The following is a 16,628-nucleotide window of genomic DNA, read 5'->3' as shown; positions in this document are numbered from 1 at the left end:
GTCTTCTTTTTGAATCAATAGCTAAGTGTCTTTTGTGAGTGTGGAAAAATCGTTAACCAGTAGCTCTGTTATTCCTTCTGGCTTAGTCTCTTTCTTCTCTTTATTGACTACTGAGTTCATTGCCTTTCTAACTACTGTGAGGAGACATCTGACAAGAACAATTTAATGGGGGAAGCTTTATTTGGGCTCACAGGTTCGGAGGTATCAGTCTATCATGATGAGGAAGGTACCAAGGAACAGAGTAGTTCATGGCATTGTGGCCAGGAAGCAGAGAAAAGGGACAGTCAGGGAACACAGGAAGGGGGCCAGGGCAAGACAGACCCCCTAAGACAACCCCAGTCACTGACTTCCTCCACCCCACCTCTTACTTCGTATTATGTTGCAACAATGCTTCATATCATAAACCCATCAGGGGCTGATCCCTCAGTAGCTTAGAACCTCAGGATCCCATCTCCTCTGGAAATGCCTCACAGCGCCCCCAAAGGTGTACTTTCTCTGGTGTTTATTGATCTGATCAGGTTGACAGTTAAGGTCATCCTTGGCTACGTAGCAAGTTCTGTTTCAAAAACTAACCAAGTAAAGGTCCTCAGGAAAAGGGATAAATTAATGCACGCGACAGTAATTCTACTTGTGAAAGGTGTGTGTTGTTTTAAAATGAAGGTGGGATCAATACCATAAAGGGATCAGTAAGAATTCCCCACTTGATGTCGGAGTGTTGAGCATGAGAATCCGCACTCCCGGTTCTTGGACAGTGAGTGTGCATGGGTGGCCAGTCTTCCTGAGGATGCTGCAAGCGTGTCTTTTGCGATTTTCTCTGTGTTGAAACATTTCTTCCTCCATCTGCTTCCAGCTGAGCAACCTTCAGCTCACAAATCCTCTTCTGATGTTTCTAATCTGTTGTCAAATCCGTTTCTTACATGCTTATAAATTCAAGGAGTTTCGAAATTTCCTTTCTAAATATAACAAGTAGAATTCTCCCTCCCTCTCTCTCTCCCCCTCCTGCTCCTTCTCTCTCTCTCTCCCTTTCCTCCCCTCCTATCATCAGGGTCTTCACACTTCAAGACCATGCTGTAGAACAGAGCTACACCCTCCCACCAAGAACTCTTTTTTATTTATTTTTCTGAAAAAGGGTCTCATTGTGTTACCTTGGCTGGCCTCAAACTCACAGAGATCCACCTGTTGCTGAGATTAAAGGTGGTGCCACCAAACCAGACCCCAAGAACCTTTTTTTTTTTTTTTTTTCCTGAGACAGGGTTTCTCTGTGTAGCTTTGGAGCCTGTCCTGAAACTTGCTTTGTAGACCAGGCTGGCCTTGAACTCACAGAGATCTGCCTGCTTCTGCCTTCTGAGTACTGGGATTAAAGGTGTGTGCCACCACCACCCAGCTCAGGGCAACTGTAGTGATTGTAAAAGCAGTGCCAGACTCTGAATTACTATGCTGTTCTGGTGCCCCGTGCTCTGGCTTACTGGTCATGAGCTCTGTGCACAGCTCGCCTTATCGCTTTGACGGATCCCTGAGCACCATGGATGAAGATGTGGAGCCTTTGGATGAAGCTGAGGCTTTCCTTGGGACAGCTGACTGAGCTATTCCAGATTCCTGCTTCTCAGCCTTTGCTGGGTGACTGAGCACTGACCAGCCCTGGCCCCAATTCTTCCCTCAGCTTGGTAAAACTGCTGGAAACTGCTGTGGCCTCTCAGCCCATCTCCAGGTGCTTTGTGGCAGATTTCTGGCTGCTCATCTTCAGTGATTTACCAAGTCACTGAGGAGGGAAGTGTAGGGCCTCGGGGCTCGTTCCTTCTGTCACTTTTCATCTCGCCTGGCTGCCCCACTTCATCTCAGGCTTGCCAGTGGCTCTCTGTGGGGGCATCAGCCTGATACCAGCCCCTCCAGCACCCCACAGTGGAAGTCCTCTCATGCACATGGAATTTTACACAACTAATATTTGCTTGCACTTATATTGCTTGTCCTTAAATTGCCGTGAGATAGTTTGGACATAGGAAAAGGTCACACAGTGTTGCTGGGCTTTCCCAAACCATGGGAGACCCTAGAAACACCTCCCCAGCTTCTTCTTTCTGCACATTATTCAAAATGCAGTGTTTCAGGCTGGGCACAGTGGCATGCACCTTCGTTCCCACCCAGGAGGCTGACACAGGCAGAACTCTGCATGTTTGAGGCCAGCCAGGTCTACATAGTTAGTTATAGTCCCACCAGGACTGTGTAGTGAGAGCCTGTCTCAAAAAGAGAAAAAAAAAAAGTGATGCTTGTCTTCCCTCCCAGTTCCTTTCTGTCCACTTAAACAGTTCATAGAATTGTTTCCATGTAGCTCGAAGAAGGACAGAGGTGGCATCATCCTTCACGCTCTCCTTTTTCTGTACACATTCCATCTCGGTGGTCACCTGCTTTGCTGTGGGTGTGGGCCATGGGAAGTGATTCATTCCCGTGTTTGGCCACCAAAGCCCCACATGTTTTCTCCATGCCCTGCTAATGAGGACTTAGGTTGTTTCTAGTTCCTCACGATTAAACCTGGCGAGGCTTCTGATAGCTTCTCGGATGCTGGTGAGCATGGGCATGGCGTGGCTGGCTCTTAGGGAAGCCGCCGTCTGCGTTCATTTGGTCACCAAATACATATATATATATATATAATTTCCAGACTGGTGGTGGTGTCACCTTCCCTGGCTGTGAATGGCAATCCCTGTGTATCAGACTCTGAGTGGGCCATATGAGCTTTAGCTCCTGGCCGATCTGATAAAGTGTCCGCGGTAAACCCTTGTGGTTTTATTTGCATTTGTCTGCTTGCTGGGAGATTAGGCTCTTGTGTTCTCTGTGGCCCTCCCTTCAGTCTCATTTGCTACCCCAACCTTCTCTACTTCCCTCTGAGTTCCTGAAATGTGGTTAGTTATTAGTTTGCATCATCCCACCCCAGTGTTGGGGCCTGGTAGATAAAACACTCTGATAGGTCTCCCATGCAACTTGCAATCACAACCAACTTCGGCAAAGGCCCTTGACCTCCACTGATAGCAGAGAACACAGAATCCGAGAAGCTAGGTACCTGCCCAAGGACACATAGCCTGGATGTAGCAGATTTCAGGTCCCCTGCAGAAGCTCTTGGACACCTCCTGACTTTCTTGTGAGCCTCATGTGCATCCCAGGAGAGAAGTCAGGACAAAGAGGCCAGAGGGATGAGAAGACCTCTTGGGTGCGGAGAATGTGAGGAGAGACTCATGGGGACACCTTCAGCACTAAGATCCCTGTTCCCTTGGTGCAGCGGCTCCTGGCATGTCCTCAGACCACGGAGCAGGGGTGTAAAGGAGCCCTCAGAGAGCCAGCACCCCCATTTGGTGCTAGCTATTCTTCAACATTTCTGACACCCTGCCCCTCACTTTTAAAGAAAAGCAGAGGTGCTCCCAGCTCCTGGAGTGTTGGGAAGGTGGCGTGGCTGGGTTGTGCTTTCCTTCTGTCAGCTGTTTCCTCTCACGGTGGTGGGCTAGCTTTCCAGAGAGCTGGTTGTGGTTTGTTTAAGAAAGTTTTATGTAGGCCCATGAGATGGCTTAACAGGTAAAGGTGCTTAGCTGGACGACCCGAGTTCAATACCTGGGACCCACGTAATGGAGGGAATCAACTCTTTCAGGTTGTCCTCTCTGACTTCCATATGTATGCTTTGGCATGCTCACGGGCATGTACGTGTGTGTGCATGCTCATACACAGACACACACAGAGACATAGATATAGACACACACACACACACACACACACACACACACATACACACACACAACTAATGTAATTAAAACAGAAACATGTAACATCTACCCTAAGCCTGCCACTGGCTGTTGCATGGGTTTCACAAGCACCAGGTTAATTTCCCAAGGGTTCTGAGAGCATGGGACCTTTAATCATCGGCACTTACAGATGAGGGCCTGGGGCTTAGAATAGTTAAGTCACCTGCATGAGATCACACGGCCCGGGCTTGAACTGAGTCTGTGTCAGCTCCACAGTGCACTCACCCAGCATGCTGCCCACTGCCTCTTGGCTTCACCCTGGCTTACTGTCAGTGGTAATAACGTGCTGTTTTCTTTCGATGCAAATTTATTGGAGTAAAACAGGGACCAGCAAGGTAAAGATAGGAAGTAGAGAACAGTGTCATGGAAAGGTGATGAGTGAATGGCAGAAGTTCTAGAACATTCCAGCCCAACTGGATAGAGCAAATGGGCCACAAAAGGGTCACGTTAAGGATAGGGAGGGCTGTGGTTCAGGGAGAGGATTCGGCTGGTGCAGCGGCAGCCAGGCAATGGGGCAGGGGACTTGAGAGAGGGCATTTGTGCTGGTTAGTGTCCGTCAACTTGACACAAGCTAGAGTCATTTGGGAAGAAGGAACCCCTATTTGAAGAATGCCTCCATCACACTGGCCTGTAGGCAGCCTGTGGGGCATTTATTGGTTGATGATGTGGGAGGACTCAGCCCACTGTGGGTAGTGCTATTCCTAGGTCTTGGGTTGTAGAAGAAAGCAGGCTGAGGAAGCCCTAGGGGAGCAAGCCAGTGAGCAGCACCCCTCCATGGCTTCTGCATCAGTTCCTGCCTCCAGGTTCCTGCCCTGACTTCTCTCAATGCTGGAGTGTGTAAAAAGAAACAAACCCTTTATTCCCTAGTTGCCCTCAGCGGTAGTGTTTATCACCGCAACAGGGGGCAGATGAGAACAACGGGCCATTCAGACAGCTGCCCATGAATCAGTCTTCACACCTGACAGCTGGCTGCTCTCAGCTGTGAGGTTCAGGGATAAAGAATGTGCCCATTTCAGAGATGGCAACTGAGGCCAGCAGACAGACGGGTCAGAGATCAGCTGGCTGCCAATGCTGGGCCCCTCCTCCACTCTGCAATGCCAGGCCTCTTTGGAAAAAGCAACAGAATTATAACTAACAGTGTTGGAGGATAGGGGTGTTTGGGCTCATGTAAATGGAAGGTTCAGATATGGATGGACATCAGATACAACCTGATCATATTCTTAATGTAGCCCTCCTGCTGTGGCTTGAATCTGAAGTGTCTCCAACAGGCTCATGTGTTTAAATACTTGTTCTATGTTGGGGGGATGGAGCCTGGCTGGATAAAGGAAGTCTGTCACTGGGGACTGGCCTTTGAAGGTGATACCCAACCTGGTTCCTGCCTAGCTCCCTGTTTCCTGGGCCACCGTGATGAGAGCTCCCTTTGCCTCACACTCCTGTCTGATCTTCTCCACCACACCTTCTTGTTGGGACGTGCTGAAGCCCTGAAACTGTCAACCAAGGTCCATCTCTAAGAGACACCGAGGTGGCTGCAGGTTTCTGGTAGGTGCCCAGAAAAGCATCAGAGCCAGAGTTCTAGAGAGGAGGCCAGGCTGGCTGCCATGGGCTTCCCTGAGCTTGTGTCTTGCCCTATCTAGTCACGGGGCAGCGCGAATGGGCAAGTGGGTGGTTGGCTTGACTTGGCTTGCTCTGTGGACCATGCCGAGGGGCTGCAGTGGACCACGACGAGGGGCTGCAGTTTAGGAAGCATGTCGGCCACCAGTGAGAAGGGCTGCCGGTCCAGGCAGACAGAGCAGCTGCTGCCTACCAGTGGCTTGTGCTGAGCTGTGGTATGAAGAGGGGGAGAAGAGGCTCTGGACAAAGGGCAGAGTTTTTCTACTTGCCCTGTGGCTGAGATGTGACACAGAGTTCTCCTGGGCTGGGGCTGGCGTCATAGATTTGACACTGTAGAGCAAAGCGTACTTGGAGCCTCCTGGGGTCAGAGGTCACCTCTTCAGACTGTCACATGAGCATGGCTTTGTTTGGTCTGATGCTGGAACAAAACACCCGAGACTGGGAAGTGAGAAGTTTGTTCAGCAGCGAGTCTGGTGCCTGGGAAGCTCAAGGGAACGTGCACCATCACAGCATGGTGCAGGGCTGTACAGGGGGAGGCACAGTTGTGCCAGCGTGGATCTCTTTTCCTTTCTGTCCTCCCTGCCCGTCCTCCCTCACCTTTCTCTTTCAACGCTGGGGCCAGACTCCCATATGTTTAGGCAAATGCTGATCACTGAATTCCATTCCAGTCCATGCTCTGTTTAAAACTCACTAATGCCATGATGGGCCCCACCCTCACAACCTCAGTTAGCCCCAATTTCCTCCATCTCATTAAAGAGTGATTTGGGTGTTAGGTTCTAACACACAGAGTTTGTGGGGGCACAGAGTCAAACCATACCACAGGACTTGTGAGGGCGGGGGCCACCCAAGCTCACTGTTACTCAAGGCAACAAGTTGAACTGATGTTTTCCAGAATCTTCTATTCTGATACTGATGTTAGAACAATGACGATGATTACAACACTTAGAAGGCTGAAGGCTGAAGCAGGAAGTTTGCAGGATCAAGACCCAGCCTGGGTTACATAGTTAAGACTCTGTCTCGAGAGGGAAGGGAAGGAAAGGAGGGGGAAATATATCCTTGTGGAAAAAGTGTGAGACCATGAGCGGTAATTTTTAGACTGGGGTTGGAGTCAAATGTTTAAGGCCATTTATAGAAAAACAATAAGTAATTTTGAGAGTGAGGCATTTTGGAAGCCCCTTGGGCACACTGTTCTTCTTAGGGTTCTGTTCTAGAAGCTTCCGGACTCTGCTCTAGCTCAGTCAGCTCTGTGGTGTGTCGGAGTGCACATCACCTGGTTGAATTGTTACAAAGCTCTGGGTGGGCCTTCACTGCTTCATTTTATGAGGCTCAGAGACAGCAAGAGGCTGGCCTAGTGCTCACAGCTGGCCATCTGAACCTTGGTCCTTTACACTGTTTCTTTGATGATGGTCAGGAAGCCAGTCAGTGCTGCTGGATCTAAGGGAACCCCAGATGAAGCACTGTGTTATTGTGGGGTCAGGGGTGGTGTCTGGGAAAAGCCATAGGTCTGACCTGATCCGTGCATGGGCCATCTTCCCTCAAGGACCTGGTCCCAGCTCCATGCTGGAGGAACTGGCCTGCATGGGGCTCTTGAGCCCGGGCAGGTGGTCCTCCTGGGCTAGCAGTTCCACAGGCAATGGGCAGGGGGAGCCGGGTGTTGGCTAGCTATGGTTTTCTGCCCACAGTATCATCACTTCCTTGGTTCTGCAAGGGCCTTTGTCCATCTCAGCCAGTCAGGGGCTCCAGACAGCTTTGTTTGGTGGCCTGGCTTTGTTGCCATCAGTGGAGGATAGAGAGGTTCAGGGAGAGTACAGACCCTGTGGCCGCCCTGGGGGTGGCTGGCTGCCTGTAGGCTAGCTGGGCCTCCTATTGGAATAAGAAGCCCCGATGTGGGCTAACCCTATCTTTAGTATTCAACGGGGGGTGGGGTGGGGGGGTGGGGGGGGTGAGCCTTGGACTGGTTTGTTGATGTGGCAAGGACAGACCCTAGGTGGGGAGGTTGCTCAGTAGTGCGGGGGTGGTGGGGTGGGGGAGTGTTGTGAGCCTTGGACTGGTGGTTCTTTGGTGTGGCAGGGACAGACCCTAGGTGGGGAGGTTGCTCAGTAGTGCATGGCCACACTGGTTCACTTCACATTCCACACACTTCTCTCGCAGGTCTGGAACACAGCATGCCACAGGGCCTGGCCGCTGCCTTGCTCCTGCTGATCCTCCAGGGAGGTAAGTCTCAACCAATGGCTGCAGGGGCGATGGGCCCATGTGATGGGCTCCCGCAAAACTGAGCAGGGGCCCACATGGTGTTGTAGGTTCCCGGTCGTGGCTGCAGGCCACTGACCCGCAATCTACAGCCCCTGTCTACTGTCTACTAAAGCTGAATGCTTTGATTGATTAGAACCCAGGGAACCAAAGAGCTCAGTAAACAGAAAGGCTCTCCACCCTCATGGGAAGGAAGTCCTGCCCTTGGTCTAACCTCCATTCCTCTTTGTGCAAGACTCTCACTGGGGTCATGAACCTTCAGTAGGCTGGAGGAGAAGGAGGTGGGGATAGAAGAGCCAGAACTTTGTTAGCAGTCCCGAGGGAAGGCATCAGAGCTGCAGGTCAAGAGTGCTGTGGAGGGCATTCTCCCCATCAAGAGCCCAGAGATGAGAGGCTGTGCAGGCCACCCAGGGTAAGGGAACTTGACCTTCTGCCGACTCAGCAACATTTGCTCTGGGTTTTACCGAAATATCCAGTACTTTAAATAGCTCCCACAGGAACAGGCCCGGCTTTTGATTTCCCTTTCTAATGCCCACACTCTGCCTGCTCTGGAAACCCCTGTAGTGCCTGCACTGGGGACAGGGGGTAAGAGTGGGGGTGGGGTAACAGACCCCTGTCACACACTGAGGCTAGAATGTCCCCTCTGGCTCCTCCTGTGGAGCCTGGCTATGGTGCCATCAGTGGAGGATACAGAGAGAGGTTCAGGGAGAAGGCAGACCCTGTGGCCACCCTGGGGGTGGCCGGCTGCCTGACTTAGGTCTGACTCAGTCCCATGGCACTAAGACAAAACTATAAGGAGCAGATAGATGGGCAGGGCGATGGCGTCTGCAGAGTGCTTGCCATTCTAGCATCAGGATCCGCGGAAGGGACTGGGTGCAGCCGAGCCTATCTAGTATCTCAGCACTGGGGAGATGGAGGCAGATCCCAGGGGAATGTTGGCCAGGCTGCTTAGCCCCACTGGTGAGCTCCAGGTTGGATGGGAGAGCCTGTCTCAAAAAATAACCCCCCCCCAAAAAAAAAAACAAGGTTGAGAAAGACCGAGGAAGACCTCTGCCTTCGACTCCCATGTGCACATGCATGTTCACAAACCCACAGACATGGACAAACATGTGTCTTTCACACTCCCAGGGTCCGGCGCTCAGGGCCATGATGCAGCAGGCTCTGTGGCTGGTGAAGTTCAGCATCTGCTTCCAGTGTGGTGCTGGGCCTCCTGTTTTTATGGCAGGAGGCAGGATGGGGGGCAGAAAGGGGTTTGGCTCCTCCAGCCACCCATAACATCATTAGACCCCCTTAGGGGCGTGGCCTGGGGACTCCACTACCCCTGGAGACTCCACCTCCTCACACATGCTGTGGCCTAAGCGTTTGAGGGGACACATACATCCTAATTTTAGTAGGGCCCTAGGCACCTGCTGTGCTGCTGTTCATTCCTTCATTCACTCATTCATTCATTCACTTTTGAGTTTTTGAGACAAGGTTTCCCTATGTAGTTGTAATCCCCCTGCCTCAGCTTGCTGCTGTATCAAATGACTGCTCTATGTGGCAGCGTATGTGATTCAGGCTTGACCTCCTCACTCGAATGTGGTCATGGAGGCTGGGGATCTGTGTAGCCAGCTTAGGGATAGCAAGGAGGCAATTTTAATCCTGGGGCTGTGGTCACCTAGTGAGATGCAGCTGCATTCTGCACACTGTAGTAACCTCTGTGGGATGCCTGGGTGGCTGCCATCCAGTTGTGGGGCGCTGCCTGGCTTGTTCACTCACTCTGGCCTTGGCAGCCTCCTCTCAGCAGTCCATGGGCTCTGCTCTTTCTGCCCCAGTGGCTTGTCCCCTCCCAAGCTAGGGCTATAGCTCAGGGGTAGTAAGTATTTGTCTAGAGTGCACAAAGTCATGGGTTCAAGTCCTGACACTACATACTGTTTCTTTCCTTCCTTCTCTTCTCTTCCCTCCCTCCCTCCCTTCCTTAATACGTGTATGTGCTTCGCATGTTGCCAAAGAGGACAACTTGCAGGAATCAGTTCTCACCTTTCCCCATGTGAGATCCAGGGATGTTAGACTTGGCAGTAAACACCTTTACCCACTGGGCCATCTCACTGGCCTGGTCTCTACAACTTTTGGTAGGAGCTATGTAAGAACTGTGAGAAAGATTCTGGGGCTAGCCTGGGAGAGTGTATGCTGGGATTCACTAGTAGAGTCTGCCAGGCACATGACCAGGAAGATGCTGGTCCCCAGGGAGGAGAGCTCAGCAGCCCAGGAAAGCCATCTACCCTTGGAGCCTTGATGCTGTCCTCGACAGCCAGGTCTGGCCTTGGAATCTAGCTTAGAACCCAGGAGCAAAGTCCACTGGTTCAGGGCTTTCAGTGGTCAGGACGCAGAAGGAAGAAGCCGTTGAAAATGGCACATTTCCAGTGTGTGGGGAGAAGATACCGGTGCAGTTTTACAAAGCAAAATTCAAAATGGCTCTGCTCATTGGCCAAACCTTGAACAAAATTTGGACAATGGCTGCATCCCTATTTCTTTGTTTTCTTATATGTGTACTGGACGTTGAGCATAGTCCCTCTGCCTTGTCCCTTTTCCTGAACCCCCTTAACTATTCCCTTTGTTCCCCTAGACATCTTCCATAGCTACAAACCCCAGAGAGGGGGTAGTATCCAGAATTCTATATTATTTCGGTTTAATAATTAGGTAGATACGTTTTCTTCCCTTTTGAGACAGGGGCTGGCTGTGTAGCCCAGGATCGTCGTGAACTAGCAATCTACCTGCCTCCATTCCCCAAATGCTGGGAAGCCAGATGTGCCCCTGCCTCCTGCACCTGTCATTTGGAAAGTGTAACAAATGGCTGGGGTGGTGGGGGAGAGGCTGAGGGTAGAGGTGACTCTTCCAGCCAGCTCCTGCCGCCCTGGCATTTGTTTTGGTCACAGCTTGGTAGCCACGCTGTCACTGGCCGCGGCACAGCCAGCTTGACAGGAAGTCAACTGCAGAAGTCCTCCCCACTCTTTCACGGTCCTCACTAAACCCCTCCCCTCGTTGAGGCTGGGGGCTCAGACCATGACGTGTGCCACTCTCCCTGGCCTCAGGGATCTGTCCATCAGCCTGTGGGGAGTTCAGAGTGTCCCTACCCTCTGAGGGACAGTGGCCTGGGGACCAAATATGAGACCCAGTTCCACATTAGAAGACCCTCATCACCATGCGCAGTCTTGACATGCTGGAACTCACACAAGGGATTTCAGGTGACAAGAGTCCCTGTGTTCAGGCTTTCATCCCAGCCTGTGACTCTGCCCAAACTTGTCCCCAGTCTCAGACAGCTTGCCAAGGCCTTCCGACTGTCTCTCACTCAAAAAGGCTTCTCTGCTATCCTCCAGCTTGGGGCTGCCTGGACCTCACCTGCTACACTGACTACCTCTGGACTGTCACCTGTGTCCTGGAGACTTGGAACCTCCACCCCAGCACACTCACTCTCACCTGGTGAGTAGCCATGCCTCCCGGGCTGAGGAACTGCTGGGAGAGGGTGGCAGGGTGGGAGGAAGCCCTGGGCTGAGCTGACCTGTGGCGTGCTCAGCAAGAAGCTTGGCTGCAAACAAGGGCCCGTCCCTCCCACCAGCAACGGCCCCCACCGGGACTGTGAGCTGAGAGCCAGGTCCCCATCCTTTCTGCCCCGTGGGAGTTAAAGAGCCAAAGCATTTACCACCACCCCACCTGACCAGTGTCCCTGGAAGTTCTGTCAGGGCAGAGAATGAAGCTTGCATGCCTCTCTCTAAGCACAGACCTGTGGGTGGTCAGTGGCGTTGGACAGAAAGGAGGGAAGGAACTTGCCCAGCCTCCCTATAGGACAGCAGTCTACTCTCTGTCCCCGACAGAGACAGCTTTAGGCCCAAATTCCCATAACTGAGAACTGTTGCCCTGAGCAAGGTAGTGAGCGCCTGGTCCTCTGAGGAATGCAAGCTGTGTCTGGACTCAGTGTGCTGGATACTGCAGGGAGGGGACTGTCCCCGGGAGACCCTCGGCCCTACCTCCAGCCCCTCTCACCCTTATGTTTTGAACTCCTGCCCTGCCCTGGGCACCGAGTTCCACTGTCCCCAGCCATGCATGACTGGTCACTCTGTCCCTGAAGGCAAGATGAATATGAGGAGCTACAGGACAAGGAAACCTCTTGCAGCCTGCGTAGGTCGGGCCACAACACCACACACGTGAAGTACACATGCCACATGCCCTTGTCTGGATTCATGTCGGATGATGCTTTCACCGTCAACATGATGGACCACTCCGGCAACAACTCCCAGGAGTGTGGCAGCTTTGTCCTGGCTGAGAGCAGTGAGTACCATGAACCCCAAGCTGACGAGGACCCAGGACCCTTCTCTGACCTCAAAGCGAGCTCTTCTCGTGCCCTCAAAATCTACTGTCCTTGGAGCGTCCTTTTTAGATGCACCGCTTTTAGCTAAGGTGTGCTGGTTTGGTAGTGGATTTGGTCTCAGTGCCCAAGAGGAGCATCAGAGGCTTGGAAAGATGTGAGGTGGGGACCCAGCTCAGCCCTCCCTGTCTACCTGACCCTGGACAAGGTATACCTTGTAAAGACCCTTTAAACATGACCTCCTAGGAGTCTGTTCCTAGCAATGAGCACCAGTCAGCTAATATGGAATCCCCCCAGCTAGATGCAAGGGGCCTAAAGTTAGGAGAGTCCCAGGGTGGACCTGGATGCAGCGGTCCCCAGAGGCTGAGCTGGGCAAAGGAAGGATTTGGGGCGGCAGCTTTGGCGCATGGCAGAGGGTGTATCTGTTTATATTTATGCATCTCTATGTGGCATGAGGCCCCTTCTTTTGGAGAGAAATTGAAAACAACAGAATGGGGGCACCTTGCTTGGGGATTTTTCACACGAAGGCACTAACATTAAATCTTAAGAAACTTCCTTCAGCCCTCTGGATTTCCAGCTTCTGCTTCTTGCTTTTGCTTTTGTTTTTTTTCTTTTCTACTAAGAAAGCCCAGAGGCTCTTGGTCTGTATGCCTGTCCCCAGCTGGGCTGGGCAGGGCCTGAGTCCTGGCTCCAGCCTTTAAGCCTGGGAGTGCCCTCTCTTCCCCCACAGTCCCCAGTCCTGAGTCACTGTTGTGATGTTTCACCCAGATCTAGTCCAAGCAACAGGGGCTGTAGCCAGGGAGTGCTTTGTTCAAAGCCACCCAAGGCCTTTGGGGGACGTCAGGAGGGACTCTGCTTCCTGCAGATTCTTACCCTGTGTCATCTTTCTGGGTCTTCCTCCAAGTCAAGCCAGCTCCCCCTTTCAATGTGACCGTGACCTTCTCTGGACGTTACGATATCTCCTGGCGCTCAGATTATGAAGAACCCGCCTTCTATGTGCTGTGGGGCAAGCTCCAATATGAGCTGCAGTATCGGAACCTCAGAGACCCCTATGCTGTGGTGAGGTGGCAGGGCTTTGGGGTGGGAGCAGCAGGGGTATCCAGGTGGGTCCCAGCATAGTGAGGCAAGGAACAGGACTTGGCACTCCCTCGCAGCGTGTAGCCCTCTCCTACCTCCCCTCACTATGTCTCCACCTTGACTTCTCCCATGCAGTCCACCCCAGTTACAGCGGGGCAAGTTTGGGAACAGTCCACTTGCTTCAAATGTGAGGCTACTTAAGAGGGCACAGCTGGAAGGTTCCAGAACGTCCCACTGTTTAGACAGATATTCGGGCTTCTAGAATTATACATCTATTAGAATGGTCCTGGTTGAAGATTTCCATAAAGGGCATCATCTAGAATGTTCCCAGGGAGACTTCTATAGCCATCCATTGACAAGATGGCTTAATTAAGAACTTCCAAAAAGGATGTCCTATGTCATCTGAGACACGGAGCCCAGGGACTCACTGTCTGTGAAGCTTCTGGTTAATGATGTGCAGAAGTGCCCATGGTTACTCCTAGGACATTGTCAGTTTGGGGTGGGTCCACTGCCACAGAGAGGGAGCCCGTTTTCTAGGCAGATCTAGTCAGAATGCATGCTCCCTGTGGTGCCTGCCTGCTGTTACCCCAGGGGAAGTCCTCTGCACCCCATTGATGGCTTGGGGGACCATAGAACATCATGTTTTTTCCCTCCTCCCAGAGGCCGGTCACCAAGCGGATCTCAGTGGACTCACATAACGTCTCCCTTCTCCCAGAAGATTTCCACAAAGGCTCTCTCTACCAGCTGCAGGTGCGGGCAGCACCCCGGCCAGGCACTCAATTCAGGGGGACCTGGAGTGAGTGGAGTGACCCTGTCATCTTCCAGACCCAGGCTGAGGGTGAGTGTGACATTGGTGGGAAACCTCACTTCTGGTACTAAATCTTGTCCTGGTGCAGCTTCATCAGCCCTGAGGTTCCCGGCATGCCTGGGAGGTTTGTGCTCGGTTATCCATCCCCCGATACAGCCACTCATTGTGAGGGGAGCTGCTGCTTCTGATGGTATATTCGACTCCCAACCCTGAGGGGCGAGTCATTGTCCCATTTTACAGAAGAGGAAACTAAGGCTCAGAGAGATGACATCACTTGCCTGGGATGAGAATAAAATGCCTGTTATAATCAACTTGACAGAGTAGATGGGTTACTTTAGCTTATGGTTTGGCTCAGGATTGCAGGGCCCTGTTGCATTGGGGGAAGTGCAGGACACTGTTTACCTCATGGTAGTCAGGAAGCAAAGACAGAGGAAGGCCTAGGATCCCAATATTCCTTTAGTGTGTCTATAATGACCCAACCTCCTCCCACTAGGCTCTGAGTCCCAAAGGTCCTACCACCTTCCAGTAGCATCCCAGGCTGGGACCATACCTCTGGGCCAGGAGCCTTTTGGGGAGGGGTCATTCCACAAACCCCAAGGAGAAGGATCAGTTCCAACTTCCTCCCAGCCCTCCACCCAACCCCACGATCCCCAGCACACCCACCCACATACTTCTGGGAGACTTTTCTGTTGGACCCACGGTTTGCTCTCTATATAGAGCCCAAAGCAGGCTTGGACCCTCACCTCATGCTGCTCCTCATGATCGGCTTGACCCCTGTCCTGATTTTCATGGGCCTGAAGATTCACCTGCCTTGGAGGTAAGCCCGGGAGCTCAGGGAGGCAGGGAAGGGGTCAGCCTGGGCCACAGCCCCTCCAACCAAGACCTATTCTGTCTGGCTTGGAGACTTGGTGAGAGCAGTGATGTGAGTGAACAGCATGCGTGTTCCACGTGCTAGACACTGTAGAGCTCCTGCCCCAGCTCGATGGCTGCATGTGAGCTGGGCACACTGCAGACACCCCACTCTTCACACAGGAAAAACTGAAGCTCAGAGTAGTCAAGCTACTTGCCCAGAGTCTCACAAGTGTGAAGCGGCAAGGGTCGGGTAGAAACTTTGTGCTCTTTGAGGGGATCTTGACTGTGACGTTGTCCAGAGAGTGAACTTGGAGGCCCAAGGGGTGATCGCTTACCCCTCCCCATCCCTTCATTTCAGCTTAGGGTGGTCTGGGATCTGCTTGACATACGGGGCTTCTGCGCTGCATGGCATGGAGAGGAAGGGGGCCGCAGATTCAAACCAGAACGTACCACCTCGGCACAAGCGCTGCTGCAGGCTGCTCTATGCAGAGGCCTTTGATAAGGGGCAGAGTGGGGCTCTGCGCACGCTCGTGGGGCTCTGCGCACACTCGTGGGGCTCTGCGCACACTCGTGGGGCTCTGCGCACGCTCGTGGGGCTCAGCGCACGCTCGTGGGGCTCTGCGCACGCTCGTGGGGCTCAGCGCACGCTCTTGGGGCTCTGCACACGCTCGTGAGGCTCTGCGCACGCTCGTGGGGCTCTTGTGGGGCTCTGCACACGCTCGTGGGGCTCTGCGCACGCTCGTGGGGCTCTGCACACACTTGTGGGGCTCTGCACACACTCGTTTTGTTCCCCTTCAGTGAGATGCTCAAAGACAGAGACCGAGAATCTGGAAGGGAGAGACCAGGGTGCCAGTCACAGCTGATGGGGGCAGCATGGGCTCCTCCCGGCCCCCGCCATCGTAGATGAGGAAGTCAAGGTCCCAGAGGGCAGTGTGTGCCTAGCCCACAATAGATGGCAGAGACAGGAACTTGAGCATCTGCAGGAAGCTTGGGGGTAGGGTAACTGCTGCTTCCGTTTTACTGATGGGTGGGCAGGAAGGTGCCTGGCAATAGAAGCTGTTGCTTCTGCAGGAGAGAGGCCAGACCTCCTCCTTGCTGCCACAGGGCTTTACACACCCCTTTCTTTGCAGACTGTGGAAGAAGGTGTGGGCACCAGTGCCCAGCCCCGAGAGTTTCTTCCAGCCCCTGTACAGGGAACACAGCGGGAACTTCAAGGTGAGACACCTTGGCTGCACCCTCTGGATTGTTGGCCCCTTTGGGGGAGCCCCACCCACTCCCACCCTGACCCCAAGACCACACTGTGAGCCCAGAGTATTCAGGCCCAACCTGACCAGGAGCCAGTCCTCAGTTTCTCTATTCTGCAAGGTGCAAAGCTGGTCTCAGACTTAGCTATTGTGATGTATTTCCAGCTTAGAATTCCATGAAAGTGGAAAACTGGGTGACCCCTGGATGCATGAGCTGGGTGTCTGGGGTTTCCTGTGGTGGCCTTGATCTATGGCGGGGAGCAAATCCTACCTGGGAAGGACCTGCCCTACCCCACAATGCATCTCTCTCCCTGCCAAGTACGGCTGCCACCACTGTCATTTCAGAGTATCTGCCCAGCACTGTTCTGCAAACCCAGCAGGGCAGGAGGCATCGGAGAGAGGATATGATGTCAGGATAGGGAACAGCCACCTGCAGCAGCCCCTGGAGGTCAGAGCAGCAGGGCACCCAAGGAACACCCGCTGTGCACCTGGCCTGTGGCTGCCCCTTAACAGTAGCTCCTGCAGTGGGTTCCCAGCAGCCCTGGGTCCAGGAGGAGACCCAGGCCTTTCAGAGCAGGGCAGGGGTGTGCCCACAGCCCTTCCTTACCCCTGAAACTCAGCACTTCTGCCTGCCGGGCCGTGTTGATGTTGCTGTTAATCTTGTG

At 53.0% G+C, this 16,628-nt stretch overlaps 1 protein-coding gene across 4 annotated transcripts in view; it reads left to right on the top strand.

Moving 5' to 3' along the window:
- The window catches only part of Il21r (interleukin 21 receptor), a 31,409-nt gene that overhangs the window by 12,223 nt on the left and 2,558 nt on the right, over nucleotides 1-16,628 (top strand). For 2 of the 4 annotated variants that reach the window (XM_037210809.1, XM_037210812.1), the window contains 8 exons: nucleotides 5,163-5,318; nucleotides 7,542-7,604; nucleotides 10,997-11,099; nucleotides 11,746-11,945; nucleotides 12,848-13,041; nucleotides 13,720-13,897; nucleotides 14,585-14,684; nucleotides 15,850-15,934. In XM_037210809.1, the coding sequence (XP_037066704.1) occupies nucleotides 7,556-7,604; nucleotides 10,997-11,099; nucleotides 11,746-11,945; nucleotides 12,848-13,041; nucleotides 13,720-13,897; nucleotides 14,585-14,684; nucleotides 15,850-15,934 (909 nt within the window). In that variant the 5' untranslated portion in view covers nucleotides 5,163-5,318; nucleotides 7,542-7,555. The remainder of the gene's footprint in view (nucleotides 1-5,162; nucleotides 5,319-7,541; nucleotides 7,605-10,996; nucleotides 11,100-11,745; nucleotides 11,946-12,847; nucleotides 13,042-13,719; nucleotides 13,898-14,584; nucleotides 14,685-15,849; nucleotides 15,935-16,628) is intronic. The other 2 variants (XM_037210805.1, XM_028867904.2) reach the window with 2 other exon arrangements.

The sequence above is a fragment of the Peromyscus leucopus genome, chromosome 1 (assembly GCF_004664715.2).
Source record: "Peromyscus leucopus breed LL Stock chromosome 1, UCI_PerLeu_2.1, whole genome shotgun sequence".
Taxonomy (NCBI): Eukaryota; Metazoa; Chordata; class Mammalia; order Rodentia; family Cricetidae; genus Peromyscus; species Peromyscus leucopus.
Note: the sequence above shows the minus strand (reverse complement) of the source record. Positions and strands in the feature narration are given on the sequence as shown.